General features: G+C 45.6%; 1 protein-coding gene across 3 annotated transcripts; it reads right to left on the bottom strand.

Moving 5' to 3' along the window:
* Positions 1-303: 303 nt before the first annotated feature.
* On the bottom strand, positions 304-12,062 carry SERTAD4 (SERTA domain containing 4). 3 transcript variants are annotated; one of them, XM_080648311.1, is made up of 4 exons: positions 11,620-12,062; positions 6,608-6,799; positions 5,393-5,508; positions 304-2,838 (listed from the first exon to the last, which is right to left on the bottom strand). In XM_080648311.1, exons 2-4 carry the CDS (start codon positions 6,780-6,782, stop codon positions 2,023-2,025), a joined length of 1,107 nt encoding a protein of 368 aa, XP_080504437.1. In that variant the 5' UTR covers positions 6,783-6,799; positions 11,620-12,062; the 3' UTR covers positions 304-2,022. The 3 variants fall into 3 exon arrangements, with proteins under 3 accessions (XP_080504437.1, XP_080504436.1, XP_080504438.1); XM_080648310.1 differs by lacking the exon at positions 11,620-12,062 and adding an exon at positions 11,187-11,549; XM_080648312.1 differs by lacking the exon at positions 11,620-12,062 and adding an exon at positions 7,273-7,293.
* Between the last annotated feature and the right edge of the window lie 11,174 nt (positions 12,063-23,236).

The following is a 23,236-nucleotide window of genomic DNA, read 5'->3' as shown; positions in this document are numbered from 1 at the left end:
CTTATGCTTTTTTCCCCCCTAGAAACTCTGCCAAAGCTAAAATCTCTGGGTTCTTTAAGATAAGATAAAACCTTGCTGATGATCAATTACATTGTGTTCTTAATCCACAGAAATCTAAACATATAAACCAGGACCATTCGAAAACACCTGTCATACTGACTTCAAGTAAAAACTCCCACGTGGCCACTGCCCACTACAATTTCTAGACGTTTTGAGTTGTCGTTTTTTTGTTTTTGTTTTTTAAGAAGAAAGAGCAATGGAAAAGAGAAACATGGCCAATAATCATTAAAATAAGAAAATCTTAATGAATTTTGATCATTTTAATAAATATATATCAAGAAAACCTCACTTTATTACAACAACACATTCATATACAAGCGTCTATCATCTAAGTTTTCAACATCAAATGTTTATCAAATATTGAAAATAAAGGACAAACTTTACTAGACTATTTAGCCATAACACAAGAACATGTTTGAAAAATTGGTCCTTGTGGACATTGTCCAAATGATGATCCTACTCATACACTGTATGAATGAGACCTATATTTAATATTAATAGCAATAATAAAAAAAGCTTTATCTTGGAGAAACTGGGAGGACGTACTTAATTCCTCCGTTTGGCATTTGGTTCGTGCAGACCTGTTTAAGGAGGCCCAATCAAACAGTGACCTTGACATTGGAACACAGTTAAGCAGGAGGAATTGGCTGGAGCAGAGGGAAGGAGGGTCAGAGGGGCACTCTGAACCCTCTCCCAAATGTACAGATTAAAGAAATGATTGAGAAAAATGTTGACCAAATATGTAGTCTGTAGCTATTGCTGGCTGAGTCCCATTTCTCCAAAATAACTTTCCCAAACCTAAAATCTTTACATTCTTTAAGATAAAACCTTATTGATCACCACATCATTTATTAACATTGTGCTTCTTAATCAACAGCAAAAGTTATATATAAAAAACCACATGCGTTTATAATCTAAACGAGTGAAATGATGCAGAACAGATTAAAATATAATGCATGCCACTGGTTCATGAATTTCATTGGACAAGAAAACCAAACCAAACCAAATGACCCCAAACCCAAAAAACCCAACCCCAGCAACAGACGGTTGCCATAGAAAAGCCCAAGCAGCTAGCGCTGGTTCCCAACAGCTCTATTGTTTCCTCCATCCCTTTCAAAAAACGCCAAATTCAGAAACAACTGGGCATCAAAAATAAAGGAACAATAGAGATGTCGAATCAAAAGTTTGAACGCAACAGCTCGAAGGTAACGGTTTCCAAACAATATCGATCCACCCTGTGTGTGTGTTTTTTTCCTGTTTGTTAAATCCCTGCTGTAACTCTGATTCATCCTTAATTTTCACATTGGCAAAAATTAAGATAAAGTAAGGCACCGAAAATCGCCCTGTATACTACTTCTCCAAAAGCCTCATCCCCCATCACAGGCAAGCCCCTAGACAGGTGTGTTTCATTTACGTTATGTCCTATTTTCATCTGTCACACAAGACTGTTAAGTACAAATGCTTAACAGCACCATGAAGCCATTTCACCTACCTCCCTGTCTTCAGTCTTTCGTTCAGAAAAAAAATACTGTCTCCTATAGACGAAGCAGACCTCCTTTGCTGGTTATATTGATTTGTTGACCAAATACCTACCTCATTCCTTGGCAAACATTGAAGTTTCTTAGCTAGTGACAGGCTCCTTGGGGATAATGGACATGCCAGAAGGGCGCATTGTCCACCTGTCTAATCTACTGGTCTTTTCGGTAAGAAAACTTAGACTTTTAAGCATGAAGTCAACTGTTTTCTTGGAAAAATTACCACACTTCTAAGTAGCTCACTGATGCCTACTATACAGATGTTTTATGCAATCTGCTCTCCAGGCATTAAAACGACACGGCATGTTCATGGCATAATCGTATCAGTTGTACAAAACTAGAAAAATCCATTCAGAATAAAATGTAGGAGCGCTAATTGATCATGCTGAGCATGCGTCAGAGTTGCAGTGGGAAGATGGCTCGTGTTTTACTTCCTTTTGCTGCAGCACAGTTTGTTGCCTGGTGAAGGCTCCTTTCTCCTCAAGGACTTTTTCCAGGACTCACTGACGCTGTTTTTTTCATTATAGCCAGTCTCAAAATAATCGTAAAATTGGCCTTTGCACTCAAAAGCAAGGTCATTTCCCACAGGTTCATGGCTTCGGGGGCCACCAGCCCGGTCAGTGTCATCATTTGATTTCTCATCATTTAATCTGGCCTTTTCCTGAACACCAAGCGACCTGACATTAGTAACAAAGATTTCGCTGGCAGGTATATGGCCATCGCCCTTGTAAATCGGTGCACTGCCTACATCAAAATCCACCTGGTGGGAACAACTTGGTAAAGGCAGAGGGGAAGAGGAGGAAGAGGAGGAGGAGGAGGAGGAGGAGGAGGAAGAGGAGGAAGAGGAGGAGGGGGAGGAGGGGGAAGAGGGGGAAGAGGAGGAGGCAGTGGTGGAGGCACTTCCAACATTAGCATTGACAGAAAGGGGTAAATTTAGGTAGTGACCACCACAATCTTGGTAAAAGCAGCAGGCATGAATCTTTTCACACTCCTCTTTGGCCATCCGCGGTCGTTTCCGGTAAGGACAGTCCTGAGCCACGAACCACTCCTGGGCAGGGTCGCCATTGAATGAGCAGGCAGGAAAGCACCAGTTATTCTGCATGATAATTTCTCCATGGATCCTTTTCATCAAATTGTTTATCAGGACAGATCTTCGGAGGTACACTTCAGGATCGTCGATAAACTTGAGCTTCTCTAAGGACATGTAAAGGATGTGGGCCCGCTCCTCAAAAACGGAGATGGTCTAAAAATCACAACAGGAAGAGAAAGCTTAGGAAAGGGACTCTGTGGCTATATCATCGCAGCCTCATTCTTTCTGGGCCGGGTCTGCATCTAGGAACGTGTGGCCCTGCTTCCCCAGGTTCCTTTAGAGAGGTTGTCCCCAGTGCTGCTACTGTCCCCTTCCTGACGCACTGGTGTGGCCAAGCCTCAGGGAATCCAGCCACATGTCAGACCGCAGCAGGGACAAGCCAGGTTGTTGCCTCTTTCATGGCACAAGGAGGAGGGTGGGAAAGACACTTAACTGTGCCTTAAGAAGTCAGGAGGGTTGTTTCTCTGGAGGGCAGAGGGGCAGTGACTAGAAGGGGGCCAGGGAAGGGTTCTGGGTTCTGGTGATGTTGCTTCTTTAAAAAAAATAAATATTTTTTTAATTGATTTCAGAGAGGAAGGGAGAGAGGAGAAAGAGATAGAAACATCAGTGATGAAAGAGAATCATTGATCGGCTGCCTTCTGCACGCCCCCTACTGGGGATCAAGCTGGCAACCCCGGGCACGTGCCCTTGGCTGGAATCGAACCTGGGACCCTTCAGTCTATAGGCTGACACTCTATTCACCGAGCCAAATCAGCTAGGGCTGATGTTGCTTCTTGATCTGGATACTAATGACATAGATATGTTCACTGTGTGAAATTCTTCAAGCTATACTCTTATGATACTTGTGCTTTTATGTGTGTAATACACATGCATATAGACACACACACACACTCCCATATTGTATGTCAATAAATGCTTTTAACAAGATGCCGACATGCAAGTCATAATGAGTCCACTTCAAAGCCTGGCCTAGCCATCCAGGGGCATGAGACCTGGTCTCCGTGATGTCCCTCTTTCGATCCTCTGGGTTTCATGCTTGCAATGATCTTTGCTCGAAAGGGGGACGATGATTAAGGAATGAAGCCCAGAAGCTGAAAGGATCTGAAGGGCCAAAGCAGGCGTCCTTTTGGGCTGGGCAGGAGCAGGGATGCAGAGAGGGAACGAGAGGACTCACTCCTGAGCGGGGGGATACCATCACTGTGTGATGGCTGGTACAGATCCAGCAGCAATTGGAAAACTGCTGCAGCCACATCACAAGCTAAAGAGGGAATACACTGCTTGTGTCTTGGGGGCCAGCTATTCCAGCTTATAAAAAAGTCAAGTGGTAGCAGAACCCGAGGAGCGGGGAACCGAACTAGCCCAGGCTGACCGGCGGCAGGGATACACACGCAGGGAGAAGCCCAGCACCGGCCAGTGTGTGCTGCTGTCTTCATGGGCAGGGTCAAAGTGCCGTCCAAAGGACAGGGGTGGTGACAGGGGTGTGTGGGAGTAAGAAGAGACAGAGAGAAAAACTGAAAATCCACTCTGCCTTTCAGACAACTAGGGTCTGGGCTGATTAAAGCAGCAGCTATTTTTTGAAGAAAGATAACAGCCCTAGCCCAGCCGTGGGCAAACTACGGCCCGCGGGCCGGATCCGGCCCGTTCGGCTGTTCTATCCGGCCCGCGGAGCAGAAAGAGCGGAGGGTTCTCTTGCTCTCCCCTCCGCTCCTTTACTTTGAATGTATATTAGTTCACACAAACACTCCATCCATGCTTTTGTTCCGGCCCTCCGGTCCAGTTTAAGAACCCATTGTGGCCCTCGAATCAAAAAGTTTGCCCACCCCTGCGTCTGGCTCAGCGGATAGAGCGTCAGCCTGCAGACTGAAGGGTCCCAGGTTTGATTCTGGCTAAGGGCACATGCCTGGGTTGTGGGCGCCATTCCCAGTGCGAAGTGTGCAGGAAGCAGCCAATCAATGATTCTCTCTCATCATTGATGTTTTTATCTCTCTATCCTTCTCCATTCCTCTCTGAAATCAATAAAAATATAAAAAAGAAAAAAAAAAGGAAAGTTAACAGTACGGAAAAAGAGATGGTGTTTGAAAAGCTTAGACGGCCAGTTTCACACTTCTACACACTGTCCCGATCCTGTAATTTCCTTATAATACGTGCAAAAAGTTAGGTGTTTTCCTGGGAATGGGTGATATATCTGAACAAACTGAACATATGTAACAAATGTGCAGTGAAGTGCAGGTTTCTACTTTCATGCACACATTGGAGGGAGGGTGAGTCCTCCCCTAAGGGGTCGGGCAAAGCCCAGAGGAAGCACCCCACGTGGGCACACGCGGAGGGGGCACTGTCACAGGAGCCAGAGCGGAGGGCGAGAGCAGGCCAGGGAAGGGAAAGGGCATTTCAGCACACGTGAACACCAGGACTAGCCACAACCTGTAACACAGCCTGAGAAAAAGGAAATCATTTGTAAAAGAGAAGCTCCTTGGATTATATAATTCTGTTATTTCTGGGCAGTGGAGTGCCTGCTGGCTCTTTTTTCAACTCCTTGTGAAAAATAACGCAGGACCCAAAAAAGTGACAACGATTAATACGGCTGTGATGAGAAGTAGCTCCCTTTCATTGCTTGGGGGGAACAATTTAATTGTTGGAAATGGATCAAGCGACTGTTACTCAGTATCTTAAACTCTTAATAAAAATAATGACTATTAAAAAAACATACTTTATGGCTACAGCTGCTGAGTGGTGGGTGAAAATCCTCTTCTTCCACATACTTCCTCTTAAAGTATGTGATCTTGGATGTTGTTATAGGATTTGAAATTCCCCTGTAATGTGATCCTGTGGTAATAAATCAGATATGACAAATGACATGCGGTTTGCCAGAGGTTCTCCAAACAAAATACTTTCCTTTCCTTCTAGAAGATAACTTGGCTACGTATCTCTCCGTACATTTGATGATTAAAAACAAACACTTGTCTTAATAATTGCTATCATACAGAATCCTGTGACCCAGGCCAGGCTTTCTAGACAATGATAGAGGAAAACGACATATTTCAGCATTTACTAAATACTCAGATTCTTTGCACAGGCAAACTCAAAGGGGAGGACTGTAACAACTCCGAAATAATATTAATATTTATTCAGATTGTTCAATTAAATCCATGATACCATAACACCAACTGTTCAAACACAGGGTGCCCCCCCAAAAAGGTACACACTTTAACAGCTGATAGTTCAATTTTGAAAATGAAATGTATTTTAATAAACACTGTCTCTATAATTACTCAAAGTGTGTGTATCCATTTTGGGGGACATCCTATATATACATATACTAGATTATAAGCACTAATAATTAAACAACTTTCAAGTATTATTGGCTTTAGGTAAGGAAAGAAATGATTATCTGTACATGGGAGTTATAATATTTCTTCTTTCAAAATATGAAATTTAAATTTTGGGTAACTAAAGTCCTTTTGGCTCTCAAAAATGTAACATGTCAACCATGAATTCAAGTAGGGTCTACTTTTTAAAGACCACAGCTTTTAATCCTTTTTAGCAAACCAGACTTCACAAGTACTTGTTTTATATTGTAGGGCTCTTTAAAAATTGCTAGTACTACACACAAATCCAAAGGAGCTTACCTTAAAATATTAGAATAAAGAATGAGAAAGAACATAGTTCTGTTTTCTGAGCTTTGACGTTTCCCCCCCTACAATACCAAAGCCAATTGTGTGCTTAAGAAGAAGAGACACAGCACTGCTGGCCCCAAGTGCAGATTCCTTTCTGTCTCATGGGACGAGGATTTCATTGTCAAACCCACTGGGGCTTGCCTGGAAAAGCCCCTGGAGCTGGGCTCAGCTCAGAGAGGCGCTGCAGACACCACCTCCTCCCACCAGTCTGGCCTCAGAGGGCAGCAGGAGAAGGTCAAGAGCAGTACCTGCCAACGGGGGGCCGGCTCCCCGGTCTCCCTGCAGAGGAGCCTGTGCTGGCCCTGGGGGGCTGGGGCCTCCGTAGCTGTCAGCCTCCCATAGTGTCTGGTACCCTGCAATTTCAGCAGCTCCTTCCGAGACAATGGGCTCGCAGAATCTATTCATGGACAGAACCAGAGTCATCTCTGACAGCCTCAGATCTGAAAAAAACAGAAAACAGCCTTGATCAGGAGGAAGCCAGGCCATGGCCTTGGCATCTTCATCCCTTTGCTCTGGGAAACTTTTACTTCTGGGTCCTCCCTTCACCCTGAAACAGTTTATTATTTTCTCAAAGAGAACCTCAGCCAACTCTCTTGCTGCTGTTAGCTCAGCCTCTGTGTTCGGCAATCTGCATTTCATGGGCGGATCTTTAAAACCCCATTTCGTATTGTTCTCCGATTCCCCTCAGCCCTCTTCAAGACAGCTGCTTTGCCTCCTAAACACATTTTCCTCCTGACCTTGCCGCAGAACATGTACCGCTAGGAGGCAAGGCCAAAACCCTTGCGCGTCCTTTCTATTAATAAGGCGAAATCAATTTTCTAGCCAATCCCCCGAGAGTCTCCTTTGATGAAATCCGCTAATCAATCAAAAGAAAGGGGCTAGGGAGGCAGAAACCTCCACCAGGAATCCCTACTGATGCTCTCAGGTTCCTCTGCTCCGCTGCCCCCTCCTCCTCTCGTTTCCGCAGGGCCAGTTCCTCTACAACATTCTGGGGCTCCCTCCACTTTCTTCTCCCAAAGCGAAGCAGACAGACACACACTTGGTAGTTGTTTGCACCAGCCCTGATCGGCCTGAACTGGATCTGCCTCCAGTCAAAACACTGAGAGATGAAGACAGAAAATTGGCTCCAGTTTCAAGCCGTGAGTTGCAGTCCCACAGGAGCCAAGCACAACATCAACCGAGCAGGCAGAATATTAAACAGGAGCCAGGGCTTTGGGGCCAGAGGCAGCCGACAACTCTTTACACTGCAAAGCCCAGACACAAGGCAGGAACTTTCCAACAGGCAACACACCACTGCCCTTCTCTCCAGTACGTGTCCTTCCCCAGGGCCTCCAGGGAGACAGGGAGCCTCCTTGCTCTGTGAAGCGAGCTGGGCCCCTCCATAACTCAGGTTTGGGGGGTGGTGGGTCATTTCCATGGGGGCTCAGTGCCTTCACTTGGTTCTAAGTAGGCCTCAAGAGTGAGTTCAAGGGAGAAAAGGGTCTGATCCTAAAGTAAAAAGACCCAAGAGCCACAGATCAGTGGTGACACAAGAGCAGCCTTGGTGCCTCACTAAGGGCCAGGTCCTTTAGGTGAGGCAAACCTTCACCCTCACTTTGCCGTTTAAAGAACTGTCACAAAGAGTGATGTCAGGCCTGCTTTCTGCAGACTGACTGTCTTGCAAATATGCATGAAGGGTCTAGTTCTTGCTTTCTTCTCCAAATTATACAGCTTATAATGTTTTGGGGAAAGGGTGACTCTCCTCCCATTGTCTCGTGGGAGACTGTTATTACCTACATGTTATAACAAGGGGCCACTTCCAGGTAAAAGACACCAGGGGCAGGGAAAAATAGCTTCATTAAAGTGACAATGTCCTTCTGACGAACACAGCAGCTCTTGGCAGCAATGACTCCATTCTTCACCCAGTCTTCTCTTGGGGATCCTACATTCCATCCCAACCTCACCAGAGAGTGAAGCAAAGCCTTCTGATAGACAGGGGAGGTGTCTGGGGGGTCAGTGGCTGGAATTAGGATCCAGCTGATTTGTGCTTCTAAACCACTTACCCCTTCTCTTTCCAAATGCCCTCCAAAGAGGCAGCTGCTAGGACTTATTAGAAAAATCTTATTGCAAGAGAAGAAGAAGAAAAAAGAAAAGAGGTTCAATGAATTCTCTAAAAAGAAATGGTGGGACACGTCATTCATTTTGTTCTTTGAGTCATCAACCAAAAAATTTAATCTGTCACACCCTCAAACTCTGCATCTGAACAAGTTACAAAACCTTGTGGTAATTTATTCCCTGGAAGACTCTCATGAAATGGTCCAAACTGAAACACTTAACCTATTTTAAGACAATTGCATCAGGAAGTGCTATTGCCATGAACATATGAATTAGAGGTTTTTCTGAGGCAAGTAGCCCTCTCTTAGTGACTGCAACAATATTTTCCAGCCTGACATTTACCCTCCCTTTTGTGCTGGATTCTAGGAATAAGATCCAAACTTTTTGCCCGAGAAGAACTTTTATTACATTGAAACCAAAGCAGGTTGACAAATCCATGCCCTGTAAGAGAGGAAAGTATTGGCAGGGCCGAGTAGCAATTGCCTTTGTTTAATAGGACATTATGTGGGCCCTGGGCTGTGTTATGTCAGTAAGAGTTTGTTTACATTTTAAGGACTTATTGTTGTAGCTTTTCCGGTTAAGGATTTCAGTGTTTCTATTTGTTAGTATTGTTTCCAGTACATAAATATTTATCATCACGCATTGGAACTTGAAACGTGAACTTGAAACAAGGCAAAATTGTTTTTATTTTGGCTGTTTTTTTTTCCTTTGTGATACTAATTTCAGTAAGTTTTTCTTTTCTGATTTGAAAACTTGGACACACAAAATCCTAACCTGGAGAGGCTGAGTTCCACAGCAATTGAGTCTTTCTAGTCTATTTAGAATTTACAGTCGAGGATGTTAACAAATGAAGAAGGCAAGTTTAAGGTTCAGGAAAGATTGGAGTGTGCAACGCTAAGCACCGATGTTTCACGTGATTCTTTATTTGTGTTATATGTGCAGACCCACCCTGTCATTATTCTCTGTACGATGAGATTTACATAGCATTCTACTACTGAAGTCAGAAGTTTAAGTCCACAAATTTATGTGCTGTCAATATGAAATATAGCCACCAAGATGTATAGTAATGGCAAAATCTGCTTAACATGAGAGATGAGTGGATTAAAAAAACAAAATAAAACAAAAGTGTGTTTTGTCCATACATTGGGTTTTAAAAAAATCAAAAGGCTCTAACCTTTTATCCTCAGGCTCCCACATGCCTGTTTTGTGAGCCACGTGGATGTAGTGGTATGACCCCTCAAGCATCCCCAGATGGCTGAGGGCTCAAGCTTTTCCAGCAAATGCTCCCAGCAAAGTTACCAGGCACTTCTATTCAGTTTGGTTTTTCCAGATGGGTTGGGCTTTTTTTTCCTGGGAGCCATTATGATGCTAATGGGAGTGACTGGCACATAGAACAGGGGAGCCCCAGATTCAGTGGCACCTTGAATCTCACTGAGACCTCTGGTCATTCTTTGCCCACCCCCTCCCCCATCTGTCCTTAGAAATGAGAGAACATTTTATTAAGAGCATTATAGCAGTGAGAGGTCTGATTCCAATACTGGAAAGCAGGGAAGTAAAGGGCTTGATATTTTCAAAGCACTGACATTGCCAGTCTTCAATGCCCTGCCCCAGGGGAACCAAGCCCAGGCCTCGACATTGTCCCTAATAAGATCTCTACAGTTCAACCCAGCTCTTGATAGCGGTGGTGGAAGAGGCTGAATGGGCGCAATAAAATCCTTCCAGCCCTTCTAACACAGACAGATACCGCTCTCCTGCAGGCCTGGCAGAGAACACCTGTCTGCCCTGAGAAGTACCTTTCTCAGCTACAGCTCCGGGAGCCATGAGCTCTAGGTCAGGTCCTGGGCTTGAGGAGGAGAGGTGGGAGGTGGGTGTCCAAGTCCCTGGGCCAGGTCTTCCCACCCCAGGGCCAAGCCTGGCATCCGAAGCTTAGAGAACCGACCCCCTGCAGGCTGGCAGCAGCCCTCAGATCCCGGCTCCCAAACAGACACACCCCCGGGGTCGTGCCTAAGCCTCCGAGCCCCTCCGTGGAGCAGCGAGCAGAGCCCTGTCTACCACCGGCCGCGGGAGAAAGTAAACAACACCCCAAGTGTCTGGGAACAAAGGCAAGTTGTCTTTCCACAGTCTCTCCTGAAGAATAAGAGCTATTATTATTCTTTCTTTCTTTTCTTCTTTCTTTTTTTTTTTTTTAAACCAAGTTTCCTTCTAAGGGAAATAAACACCAAAGGTGGGATTCCAAGGAAATGACTCAGGGCAGTTGGCTGGGCTCCGGCGATGCTGGCCGGGTCCGCGCTCAGCCCGCAGCCGATCTTGCCCGCCCTCCCTTCCTCCCCGCCAAGCCCGCTCGGAGCCCGCGGCTGCGGGAGCGCCCTGCGCGTCGGTTGAATCGGGGCGGCGGGTACGCATCTCCCGCCGGCGTCCGCCGGTCTGCGCCACCCCCCGCCTCGACCGACCGCCACAGCCGGACACTCGGGAAAGTTGCTAGGGCCGATGGGGGCGGGAGGGGGGAAGGGAGGAGAGGGGCGGAGGCGTGGACCAGGCGGGCAGCCGCCGAGCCCTCCGGGGAGGTGAGCTGAGGACAGAGGAGCCGCCGCCGCCCGCAGCGCGGCTGGGCTGCTGGGGCGGAGAGTGCGGGGGCGGAGGTGGCGGGGGACAGAAGGTGTCAGCTCCCGCAGCGATCCCTTTTTCTTGCAAGCGCGCGCTTCTGGCATCCACATCCCTCCCCTCCTCACCTACCAGGTGCCGCGGCGTCCAGACCTGGGGGCATCACTCCCACCGGCCCTCGTCCTCTAGGATAAGGGGACAGGCGGCCACCCATGACCCTGAGGTCTCGCCCGGGCTGCGGTAGCCACCTGCTCCTGCACTCGGCTCCGTGCGCGCGGGCCGCCGCCGGAGGCGCCGGGAGGCGGCGGCTCACGCCCCAGGAAAAGGCGCCGCGGCGCACCAGCCCGGTGAAAGCCCGGGCCACCTCCGCGCCCAGCTGCGCCCTGGCCCACGCCGCCCCCCGGTCCCGCTCGGGCCTGAGCGAAACCACTCGGTGACCCCGGCGCAGCTCGGGTGCCGGGAGGGCGCGAGGAGGCCGCGCGGGTGCCAGTCCTCGCGAGCAGATGCCCGGGGGACCGGCTTTGGCCCTTCCGCCCCCGCCGCCCACGCCCAGCCCGGCTCTTACCGCGGGGTCAGCCGGGAGGCGGCGGCCGCAGCGCTCCAGCTGCTGCTTGTCCGCTTGGGGCTCGGCGCCAGCCCGGCTGCCGGTGCACAGTCGCGCCGGTCCCGCCCGGCGGCCCGATCGGCGGTGGCCGCTGGTGAGCGGCGGGCGAGGGTCCGGGCAGGTCCCGCCGCCGCGACTGGGGCGCCGCGCCGCCGTCGCTGCAGACGGTTATGGTAATGAGCGGCTCTGTCTAGCGAGGTGCGTGTGAAACCCGTCAATCCTGTTTGCCATTTCCCCGTGGATTTCCGAGGAGAGGTTGTGCAGGATGCCCCCAGGGTGAGAGAGGGAACATGACAAGCGTGCCCGCTCTCCCGCCCTCCCTCTGCTCCCGCCGCCGCCTCTCCTCAGGCAGCACACGGGGCGCCTTCCCCTCACCCCCACCCCAGCCCGCCCCCTGCCTCCTTCCCGCCCTCCCTCCCCTCTCTCTCCCCTCCCCTCCCGGTGCCCGGGGACAAGCGGGCCCAGCTCCAGCCCGCAACCCAGACCCCACGCGCTCCCGGCTCCCGCCCTAGCCCTGGGGGCTCGGTTTCAGCCGGATAATGTATTCACTCGGCAACCTTCTGAGATATCTTCTCATTTTTTAAAATTTGGTTTAGTTTTGTTGTTGTGCGTGCGTGTGATTTAAAAAAAAAAAAATCTGTGCTTTCCCACCCTTTGCAAAAGACTTTCTTCTCCTTTGCCACAGCAAACGGAGATGAGAAACAGATGTCTTTGCAGGACCGAGCACTTATTCCCCCCTCGCCGCCCGCCCCCGCCCGGTCCCCTCCGGAGCTGCATGTGTATAAAAAAGCAACCTTGGTCTTGCTGCAACTTCAATTGGCAATACTTTCTGGCTGGGGAGCCTCCAGGGAAAACCTCCAGGAAATAAAAAAAAAGTAGTAAAGGAGGCTATCCTTGGTCAAGAGAATGTAATTCAAACCACCCCGGAATCACATTATTTTGCAAATAGTAATTTTCCCCTATATTGGGCTCAATTGGAGTTTGTTTTTTGAAACATTAATTCATAACGTCTGTCTAGGGACCCCTCGGTAGTGGAGATGGGTCATTTCAGGTGTAATGAACGCAGAGGCTTGGAAGGCAGAGACCTAATAAAATCAGGGGGAAAGCACCTGCACAAAAGTGTTACAAAGTCTATAATGTTTGTTTACTGCTACTATGCCAGATGTGCTAAATATAACACTTCTTTAAAACAGTGATCCTCCGACTGTGAAAAACCGAACCTCTGGCTGCCTGGCTCCCTGGGAATCCAGGAGAGGCACAGACTGAAAGTCAGGGGGGAAAGGAGCAAGATCAAGCGTGAGGATTAGCATCTGCAAATTGAACTCTATCTAATTTGCATGTTTATTTCTTAGAATTGTAATTAAATTTGTGTAATAAATGTTTTCCATTTCATTTGTACACTTAAAATTTGGGTGACTGACATGCAGTTAAGTGAATTTCTTCTTCTTTTTTTTTTTTTAAAGCAAATGTAGTTTATTCAATAAAGCAGCAAACAAATATTAACCATAATTAGAACTAATCTGCTTTGAAGGTATTTTTGTTGAACTTTGTACATGAAAGCCCTCTCAGAGGTTTTAAGGGTATTAGGAAGCCGAGAAAAGGCAATTATGCCGAAAACAGACAAACTCAACAGACTTCCAGGAGCAGAATTTAATTTTTTCCAAAAGACATTTCAGGGTTGCATGCCTAAAATTGGGAATGGGCATTCATCTTGGCTTTATTCTGAATCATATTAAATTGCATTGGCTCAGGCATGATACAGGCCATTATGATGATAATTTAAGAGTTGTAAATATGCCATTTTGTGCCATCAATGGGTGTTGCATGCCCAGATTATGGGTAGAATATAATTTTCATTTGGGTGGGGGAGGAGGGCAAGGAAATGCACAAGGGCATTTAGAACTGTGCAAGGACTTGAAAATCTAAATATCAAAAAGTGGTTAGTGCTTAACGCAAATGAAGAACTAGGCTTGGAGGCATGGCTTGTTATTGTTTTTATCTCCCTATATTAAAGTTTTATAGCATTTAAAGGACTATGGGGAAATCCCCTCATACACTTGGCTGTGTCAAAATACATAAAACCAAAAGGAGTAAATTAAGCATAAAATTGAGAAATAACATGAGACGAAGTATCAGCATGGGTTGCATTGGCATCTTCGGAGCTTTGGCTCTGAGAAATGAGCCTTCTGGGAAATTGGCATTGCCCTTGGGAGGGGAGGACTCTTGGCTTTAATGTTACAACAAAATGACACCACAACACAAGTATGAGATCATTGTACTTCACAGCACCCCTTGTGGTTCTGAGCATGAACTTGACCCTGGCCTGTGCAGAGATGTTATGTTAGCATGTTTTACTGACAGCTTTTCCTGCCCTGCCTTTCATCTCAAGCTTAATGTTTTCTGGGATTCGGTGCCCAACTGTTGACAATGTGAACCAAAGTCTACAAGTAGAAAAGGCAGTCAAACAAATGTCCATGGGATGAGAAACATTATTTAAACATTTTAAAGAAAAGACCTAATGATAAATCAATAATGAGATATTTGGAATGAGCTAATGTAATTTATAATGAGTTAAAATATTCAACCTGAGAACTATGATGTCATCATTTCGTGTGTGTGTGTGTGTGTGTGTGTGTGTGTGTGTGTGTGAAGTTCCAGGATAGAAATTAGATGATACAACTTAAAATACCTTGAGCTGCAAATTCACTGAAGGCAGTGATTGTTTTTCTTCAGTTAAAAAAGAGGATGTCAGATTCACAGCTGCTGAAACCTGTTTCAGAAAAAGTTTCTGTCATTTGAAAGGGGGATTTCTCAAGTAAAATTTGACGAATTCAAATTGCTGTGGATACAATGCTCATTTGGATTAGTAAACTATCTGAATTGTGGGCTTTTTAAATAAAGTACAACCTTTTTACAACAAAAAGAGGTGCCTCTGTTCAATTGCTCTCTAACAACTCTTCTCCAGCTCTCAAACCTTCTCCCATTAGGCTTTCTCATCCCATCGCTCCATTGAAACTGTTATTGTCAGGGTCCCCAATGACCTTCTCATTGCTAAATTGAAAGCCTTTTCTTGGTTCACATTTTCCTTGACCTACAAGCAGCATTTGATCAAGTTGATAACCTCCCTTTCCTTGAAACATCTTTTATGCTACTTCCAGGAAAGCATACTCACCTGGTTTGCCCCCTTCGCTTCCTTCTCAGTCTCCTTTGCTGGTTCTTTGCCTTCTCTATAACCTTTGAATGTTTGAGTGCCTCCAGCTCAGTCCTTGAACCTTGCCTCTTCCTTTTAGCCACTCTCTTCTAGATCTCATACAGTTTCGTGGCTTCAAATACCATCTTTATTCTGACTCCCAAATAGATCTCCAGTCCAGACCTCTCTCCTGACCTCCAGATTCCACTTAGATGTTTCCTAGATATCACAAATGTCACCTATCCTATACAGAAACCCTGGTTTTCTCTCTCCCCCAACTCTGCCACTCTAAACAGTCTGCATTCCAGTTAATGAATCATACTATTTTTTAGTTGCTCATGCAAAACAACAACAACAACAAAAAAAACACACACAAAACTTTGGAGTAATCCTTGACTCTCTTTTTTCTTTATGCCCTATATCAAATACATCAGGAAATCCTTCCGTCTCTACCTTTAACATTCTAGACTCCGATCACTTATCTCCACTGCCACCACCCTGGTCAAGCCACCACCATCATCTCTTGCCTGGAATATTTGCAGCAGCCTCCTAACTGGTCTTCCTGCTTCAGTCTTGGACCCTTTTTTCCAGTTCAGTCTCAACTCAACAGCCAATGACGCCAATTTTTACTAAGACTCTCCCGAAGGCTCCCATTTCACTCATTGTAAAAGCCAAATCCTTACAAAGGCCTATACAGGCTGGAGGTCTCCCTTTGCTTCTCTGACCTGTCTCTGTCTCCAGCTACTCCGGCTTCAATGTGTCAGGCATGTGCTTACCTCCGCACATGTGCACTGCTTATTCCCTTTGCCTGGAATGCTCTTATCCCAGATAGCTGTACATATCAACGCTTCACCTCTTCCAAGGCTTTGCTCAAATATCACCTTTTTAACAAGGCCTGACCACTGTGCTTAAAATTACAACACTTCATCTCCATATCTTACTTTATTTTTATCCAAAGGAAGTGACATTACAGGGTCCTGGAGTGTAACTCTACACACTTTGTAATTTTATATGCAAGCATTGAGCTAGGCACTGCAGGTGAAGTAGAGATGAATAAGACACTGTTCCAAGATTTACGGAGTTGTCAGTAGAATGAGCAGCATAAGACAAGCATAAAAATAATGGTACTGCCCTAACCGGTTTGGCTCAATGGATAGAGCATTGGCCTGCCAACTCAAGGGTTCCGGGTTCAATTCCAGTCAAGGGCATGTACCTTGGTTGCGGGCACATCCCCAGTAGGGAGTGTGCAGGAGGCAGCTGATCGATGTTTCTCTCTCATCAATGTTTCTAACTCTCTATCCCTCTCCCTTCCTCTCTGTAAAAAATCAATAAAATATATTTAAAAAATAAAAAACAATGGTACTACTTAGTAATTCAGGGCATAATTGATACCATGGGAGTTCCGTGGTGGGACAGATCACATCCAGCTGAGGAGCGCCAGAAAGACTTATTTAAGAAAGTAAAACATGAAGTTGACCTTGAAGGATAGGTAGGCTTTCGATGGGTGAAAATGGGATGAAAAGTATTTCAAGTAGAGGAAACCACTTGAGGCACATAGGTTGGAGAGCAAAGGGCATCTTTAGAGAACAGGGAATATTCCAGTCTTGCTAAAGTAAGGTATGTGAAAGAAGGGAGGTGAGGCCGTCTAATAAGAAACATTTAAAAGCAGGATGAGTTTGATTTTAATTTAAGCAATGGGAAACATTAAAGGTCTTTGAACTAGACAATGACACGATCAAAGCCGAGCTTTAGGAAGAGTAAGTACAATGGAGAGTGGTGTTGGGAAGGTCGTTCAGCAGTTTAAGGGAAGGGAAACGCTGGTCTGTGTTAGAGTGGTGGCCCCTGAAGGGGAAGGACTGAGGTGGGAGGTAACACAGATTTGGAATCTTTAGGATGAAATCATTGATTGGTGGTGGGGAAGAGCAGTGTGAAGATGACTCTGAGGTTCCTACCTGAGTCATTATGTGGCTGAGTGAATCCAGTACAGATGAAAAGAGGCAAGTTTGAAGGGAATATCATGTGTTGGATCTGATAATGTTGAGATGTTCATGGTATAGACACATGGAGATGTCCAATAAATAGCTAAATATTCTGGTCTAGCTGACTATGGAATTTAAGAGCAAATTATAACAATTTATGATTATTTCAATAACTATTAAGATTGAAGTCTTAGGACTTAATGAAATATGTGAAGACATAACAGAAAATCTAAGAGTGAAGGGCTTAAGTCAGCACCGTGAAGAATCTGTTAAATTTATTTATTCAGAGGTGAAAATAACTCTTCAGCTTTATATATGACCTCTTTCAGGGGTATTTCTATTTAATGGTGTATAAAGACCCTTTTGGCTTAAATTTAAAAGCAGAAATTTGGGGTGGGGTATAGATTTGGGGGAACAGGCAGTCTCTCTTAACTGTCCTACATCACAAGACAGAAATGGTTATATGCTATGCTTCCTTGTGTGGTTTAATCTATTGATTTACCTTCACAGGTGGAAAGGGATTTGATATTTCATCAGAGATACCTGAAATAATCCCCCCCCCCAAATGTAAATCATTGGTAATGAGCTTGAAGTGTTCTCTCTCTCTCTGGGATATTCGTATTATAATAGGCATCTCCTAAATGCCACAAGAAACTTTAATCAAAGCAATTAATATAATTAATGACATGATTTTAGATGGACTACAAGCCAATAAGTATTATTTCTGAATGGTTCCTTGCTCAGGCTACTATGTGGAGGGACCTTTATTAGTGAATAGGAAGAACAGTGTACAGTAAACAAACCAATTATTTGTAAAGAGATGTTCTTCTAACATACTTGGTAATTTTTGAAATTAAAATTTCTATTGAAATCATTTTAATGCAGTCAATATCGTATTAGCTAAACAAGTGTGGTAATCAGGTGCACATCAACCCCAACACTCATCCCAAGTCTTCAGAGGAAGGATGGGCCATAAGTTAGGCAGGAAAGTTGGGTGGGACCTGGATAACCAGAGAGGAGGAGGGGGGAGCTCACCATGAGGGTTAAGGGATAACAATCCTTGATCACACATTAGGGCACAGGCACAGAGTGAGGAACTGGATCAAGGGGACAGGATGAGGGACTGGATCAAGGCTTAAATCTTCATATTTGGAAAGATGGCAGTGCTGTTCGCAGAAGCACAGAAAGTAGAAGGAAGATCTGTTTGAGCAAGAGAGGGGCGAAGTGCCGAAACCGATTTGGCTCAGTGGGTAGAGCGTCGGCCTGCGGACTGAAGGGTCCAGGGTTCGATTCCGGTCAAGGGCATGTACCTTGGTTGCGGGCACATCCCCAGTGGGAGGTGTGCAGGAGGCAGCTGATTGATGTTTCTCTCTCATCGATGTTTCTAGCTCTCTATCCCTCTCCCTTCCTCTCTGTAAAATATCAATAAAATATATTTAAAAAAAAAAAAAGAGAGAGGGATGAAGTGTGGTGTGTATGTGCATGTGTTGTGTTGGGGGTGAGATAGGCTTAAATTTTTTACAAAATGAACTGAGATAAACAAACAAATAAGAAAAATGGCAATAAGATGATAGAAATATTTTCAGAGAATATCACATTTTCTGTTCTAATTTCCTTTTCCTCTTCCAAGGAGATTTTCCCTATCATATTCTTTTCATTCCTGTAGGGGGAAGGGCCTGTACATTTTTTTCTTGACTGAAAACCTAAACACATAGGTACACACTGCCACACACTAGTTCAGAAGAACAAAAGAATGAATTACTGAATAAAAAGGTGCAATGCTTCACCCAAAACCTTAAGACAGACTTTGTTGAGGCGAGGAAGAAGCTATGCAAGGTTGTGTGAGGGTATCAGAGCTAGACAGCAGAGTGTACCTTAACCAATGTTAAGCCTGAATATAAATCTCACTGTGTAACAAGGTAGGCCCCAACATTCCTAACTTTGTCATCCTGTTAAAAAAGACATAAGTCAACAGTAGTAGAGAGACAAAGCAAAGAGAGGTAGTCTTTAGAGGAACTATAGCTACTTGTAAATTTGATTTTAAAACCCTTTTCTCCCCTATTTACCTTACCTGTACATTGTTATAAAACAAGTAAGCTACACATTTTATGAGGCTTAATATTAGGAGAGCAGATTATATTTATAACACTATGTCATCATATCAAAAAGCATTCATTAGGTGACTAGTAGTTGCATTGGCACACAGATAATTAATTCAACATGGTTCTTGCAGGAACCGGAAGATTTGCATTTTCTTGGCCTCAACTTCTACCTTATATACATGTAATTTCTAGAAGTCTTTTCACCTTAGTGGCTAGCTATTCTATTTTGTGTTTTTCTAATTTTTTAAAAGATTAAAGCCTCAAAGAGGAGTTTTGGTAACTGACAAAGGCACTGATATAATCTGATAAAGTAAAAATTTAAGCTATATAAAAATTATAGAGATTTAAATATGATTCTAATTAAATTTATTAAATATTATTCAATGTGCTTTAAGTAGTATGCTCTCTCTGTACTAAAATAGTCTATATGGATTTAAGTAAAATGTGTGTTTACACAAGCATGCTTGATTTTCATAGGTCAAACATTTTTTTTAATCCTCACCAACAATATGTTATTTTTATTTACTTATTTATTTCTTTTAAAATATTTTTTTTATTTCAGGAAGGAAGGGAGAGGGATAGAGAGATAGAATCATCAATGAGAGAAACATCAATCAGCTGCCTCCTGCACGCCCCCGACTAGGGATCAAGCCCACAATCCGGGCATGTGTCTGACCGGGAATTGAACCCTGACCTCCTGGTTCATATGTCCACACTCAACCACTGAGCAACACCAGCTAGGCAACAATATGTTATTTTTAGAGAGAGAGGAAGGAAGAGAGACAGAGAGATCTGAGAGAAATATTGATACGTTGCCTCTGATGTATGTGCCCTGACCAGGGATGGAACCCGAAACATGGGAATGTGCCCTGATTGGAATAGAACCCACAAACTTTTGGTGTACTGGACAATGCTCCAAATACTGAGCCACCCAGCCGGGGCTCATAGGTCAAACATTTTATAATAGAGACCTAGAACGAGGAAGTCAGTATTATGAAGGCACAAAGCTCTAATTAGGGTGAAAACATAAGGGAACTATAGCACATGGTAATCATTCTTTCCATCTGTAGGCATTGGCCTTGCCTTGATTTAGAACTATTTCATATTATGCCCATGTATAGAATGCCAACAGAGTAAAATGCCTGTATTAGCAACTCGTGTCAGGAAAAGGGAATAAGGAATCCTGTTCTGACAGGGGGATACTTGAGGACAGATTCATCTTGGAGCATTTCATTTTGTATTCCCATGTCCTCAGTGTTTCAGAGTGTGGAGGCAAAGCAAAGTTCATAACAAAAGCTGCTTTTGCCATCAGGAAGATGTATTTATTTTCAACAATGTAAAGGGAAATACAATTGGGGTGGAGAAAGAGAGAGAGAGAGAGAGAGAGAGAGAGCGCTGCGGCAGACATCACCTGAGCAGGAAATGACACAGCCTGCACACACACACACACACACACACGCATGCACGCTCTGCACACACATGCACAGAATTCATCTCTGACAATTTAATTGTTTAATGGTAGGACTAACAAGGAATCCTTTCTAAAGTAATGGCATGTAAAGGCTTCCTAGTGAAGTTAATATTCCTGCTGCATTTGATGGGTGTTTCCCATTTGTGCAGTTCAGCCCCAGCAGACTCCTGGCACATGACGGGGGAGGCGGGAGGGGCGGCGGTGTCTGTGTTCAAGAGCAAGGTCTGGAGAACGCCTTAGCCTGTGACCTTAGCCATCACAGCAGTAAATCTGAGGCCACGATTGGCACCGGAGCAGCTGCTCACATCGCTTGTCATGTCTTGGCTGGCAGGCCTAGGATCTGGGTTTCTGGACCAGAGGCTGGTGTTTGGAGCAGACTCCTTGCTACAGAGTTGTCTGTTTTTCCTTAGTTCCCTGGAACCCGGGTTTGGCAGCCCTTGGTGCTGAGGCTTCAGGACCTCAGTCTGACCAGTCTCCTAGGTAATGAAATGCACCATGTTTCAGAGACGGACCGGGGTCCGAATTCTCATCGAGCTGCAGTCTCTTCTCCTCCTATTTCCGTACGGTTTAGCCTTGCTGGTTTCTGTGCTTTAATTGGGTCCCTGGGTGGAGGGCCTGTCCCGGCCATGGACTTGACAATGGATGATCCGCGGGAGAAGATGTGTCTCAAGAAACCAAGTTCTCAAACCAGACCCAAATGTTTACTCATTTGGAAGTTTCCATCCTTAAATCAAATAATTATTGATTTAGGAATGGAACATTTATCACTCTGGTTACTTGGCTTTGAGAAAAAAGTTTCATTGCTGCACGGGAGAAACCCAGAGGAGGCGCTGGAGATGGAATCTGACCACAACAGAGCCGCCCCTGGGCCCCAGCGCGGTTTCCCAGGCTGTGGACCGGCTCCCAGGCAGTCTGCTCCTCTCGCTGGGGCTCTGTCTGCGCCTTTCCGTGCAGGAAAAGGCTTAGTAGGCAGAGTTGAAAATGACAGGCTATTTTTAACACGAGCTTTATATTCCACAGTTCTGGTTCTTACTTCTATTATCATGACTTATTCATAGACTTTTATCCCCAAATATCATTACCCTTTACAGTAATAGGATCAGCAAAGCAACCACTTAAAACCAAACAAACAAATGCAGAACCATTTTCCCCTTCTCTTCAGCCCTCTGCTGCTCTCTGGCTGGGAGGGGAGAAGTGGGGGGGACGGTAGGAATTCTTACCAATCACTAAGAAGTTCTGCGGCTTCAGAAATCCCAATGTAAAGGCAACTTGGCCGTGGGGATAAGAAGGCACAGGCAGTGTAAGGGAAGAGGAAGGGGGTAAAGAATTTAAAAAACACAAAAGAGGGTGTGGAGGAAGGTGGGAAGCTCCAAGTGTGCATTCCCTAAACTCGATTTCAGCAGAGAAAAACCCATCTAAAACAGACCCCATTACAGTGACTCCATAGTGGGATCACATTGTTATTCCCTGGATAGTAACAATACCTAGTGTTCTGAGGGCCTACCCATGCCAGCTGCTTTCTATATGTTTCTGTTTGCACAACTTTCAATAGTGGGTACGATTATCCCCCTTTTACAGTTAAGGAAATTGAGGTTTAGAAAGCCCAAGTGACTCATCTAAAGTCATATGCCTCCATTGGGTGGACCTGGCACATGAGATTGGATCGTATCAGTCCAAAAACTGTGTTTACAGCCACTACATCTTCTTCATACTGACACCCACCGTGCTATATTGCCTTATATTTTATTCAGTCATTTGTCCCTCCACTCACATCGTTATTTACTATACATATTGTTCCAGAGATTATTTAGGATGGTGCAAATGCCTCGGAGCTATGCACATATCTAAGTAGTCAAGACATCCTACTAATTTGTTGTTTTGAGCTGTAGAACATCAATTGTCAAGAGTCAGAACTAGTTCACTGTGGAGTTCTCCTTGTTTTTTTTTTTTATATTTAAAAGTAAACCAGCCAGCCCGGATGGTGTGGGTCAGTGATTGAGCATTGACCCATGCACCAAGAGGTCACGGGTTCAATTTCCGGTCAGGCCACATGCCCAGGTTGCAGGCTGGATCCACACTAGGGCGTATGCAGGAGGGAGCTGATTGATGTTCCTCTCTCATGGATGCTTCTATCTCTCCCTCTTCCTTCCCCTCTCTCTAAAATCAACAATATAAACACACACACACACACACACACACACACACACACACACACACTAGGGGCTCAGTGCATGAATTTGTGCACCTTGAAAGGAACTGTGGGCTGCGAGGCTGTGGTAGGCACAGGGGCGGGTCTTGGCCCATCCTCTGTGCCCCTGCCCAGCCCCTCCCACTGTGGCCCCTGGTCCCCTGTCTAGCAGCAGTCCCAATCCCGCTGCCACCACTCGCACCCGCTGACAGCATGGAGTAATTGGGCCTGGCACCAGCAGAGCGAGCGTGGCTGGTGCCTTCAGCGGGTGGGAGTGGTAGCTGCTGCCCCAATCGCCCCTCAGGAGCAGGGGAGGTGGAGAAGCCCTCAGGGGCGATCAGGGCTGGCAGCTACCACTTGCATCTGCTGATGGCGCCAAGTGCTCAGGACCAGCGCTGGGCATTGGGAACAGGGGCAAGCGCCAGGTGGGACTGTGGCATGCAGGAGTAAAGAATTTTCAGTAACTACCAGAGGCTTGCCCCGATGACAGCGACTGGTGCCCCGCCTTGGTCTGGCATCCCCGCTCACCTGCTCCACCATCCTGCTGCAGCCAATGCCTGCTATGTTCTGCACATGGCCCCTAGTGATCAGCACACGTCATAGTGACCAGTTGTTTGGTTGTTCCGGTCGTTCCGCCATTCTGTCTAT

This window comes from Plecotus auritus (assembly GCF_963455305.1).
Source record: "Plecotus auritus genome assembly, chromosome: 12".
Taxonomy (NCBI): Eukaryota; Metazoa; Chordata; class Mammalia; order Chiroptera; family Vespertilionidae; genus Plecotus; species Plecotus auritus.
This window is presented reverse-complemented; position numbering and strand designations above follow the sequence as displayed.

Bases quoted from the DNA above. Each gene is read 5' to 3' on its own strand.
- SERTAD4 (XM_080648310.1), bottom strand. From the start codon at position 11,268: ATGGGTGGCCGCCTGTCCCCTTATCCTAGAGGACGAGGGCCGGTGGGA. The intron at 6,800-11,186 runs GTAGGTGAGGAG...TGTTTTTTTCAG, and splicing joins TCTGGACGCCGCGGCACCTG to ATCTGAGGCTGTCAGAGATG. The intron at 2,839-5,392 runs GTATGTTTTTTT...TGTGATTTTTAG, and splicing joins TCAGCAGCTGTAGCCATAAA to ACCATCTCCGTTTTTGAGGA.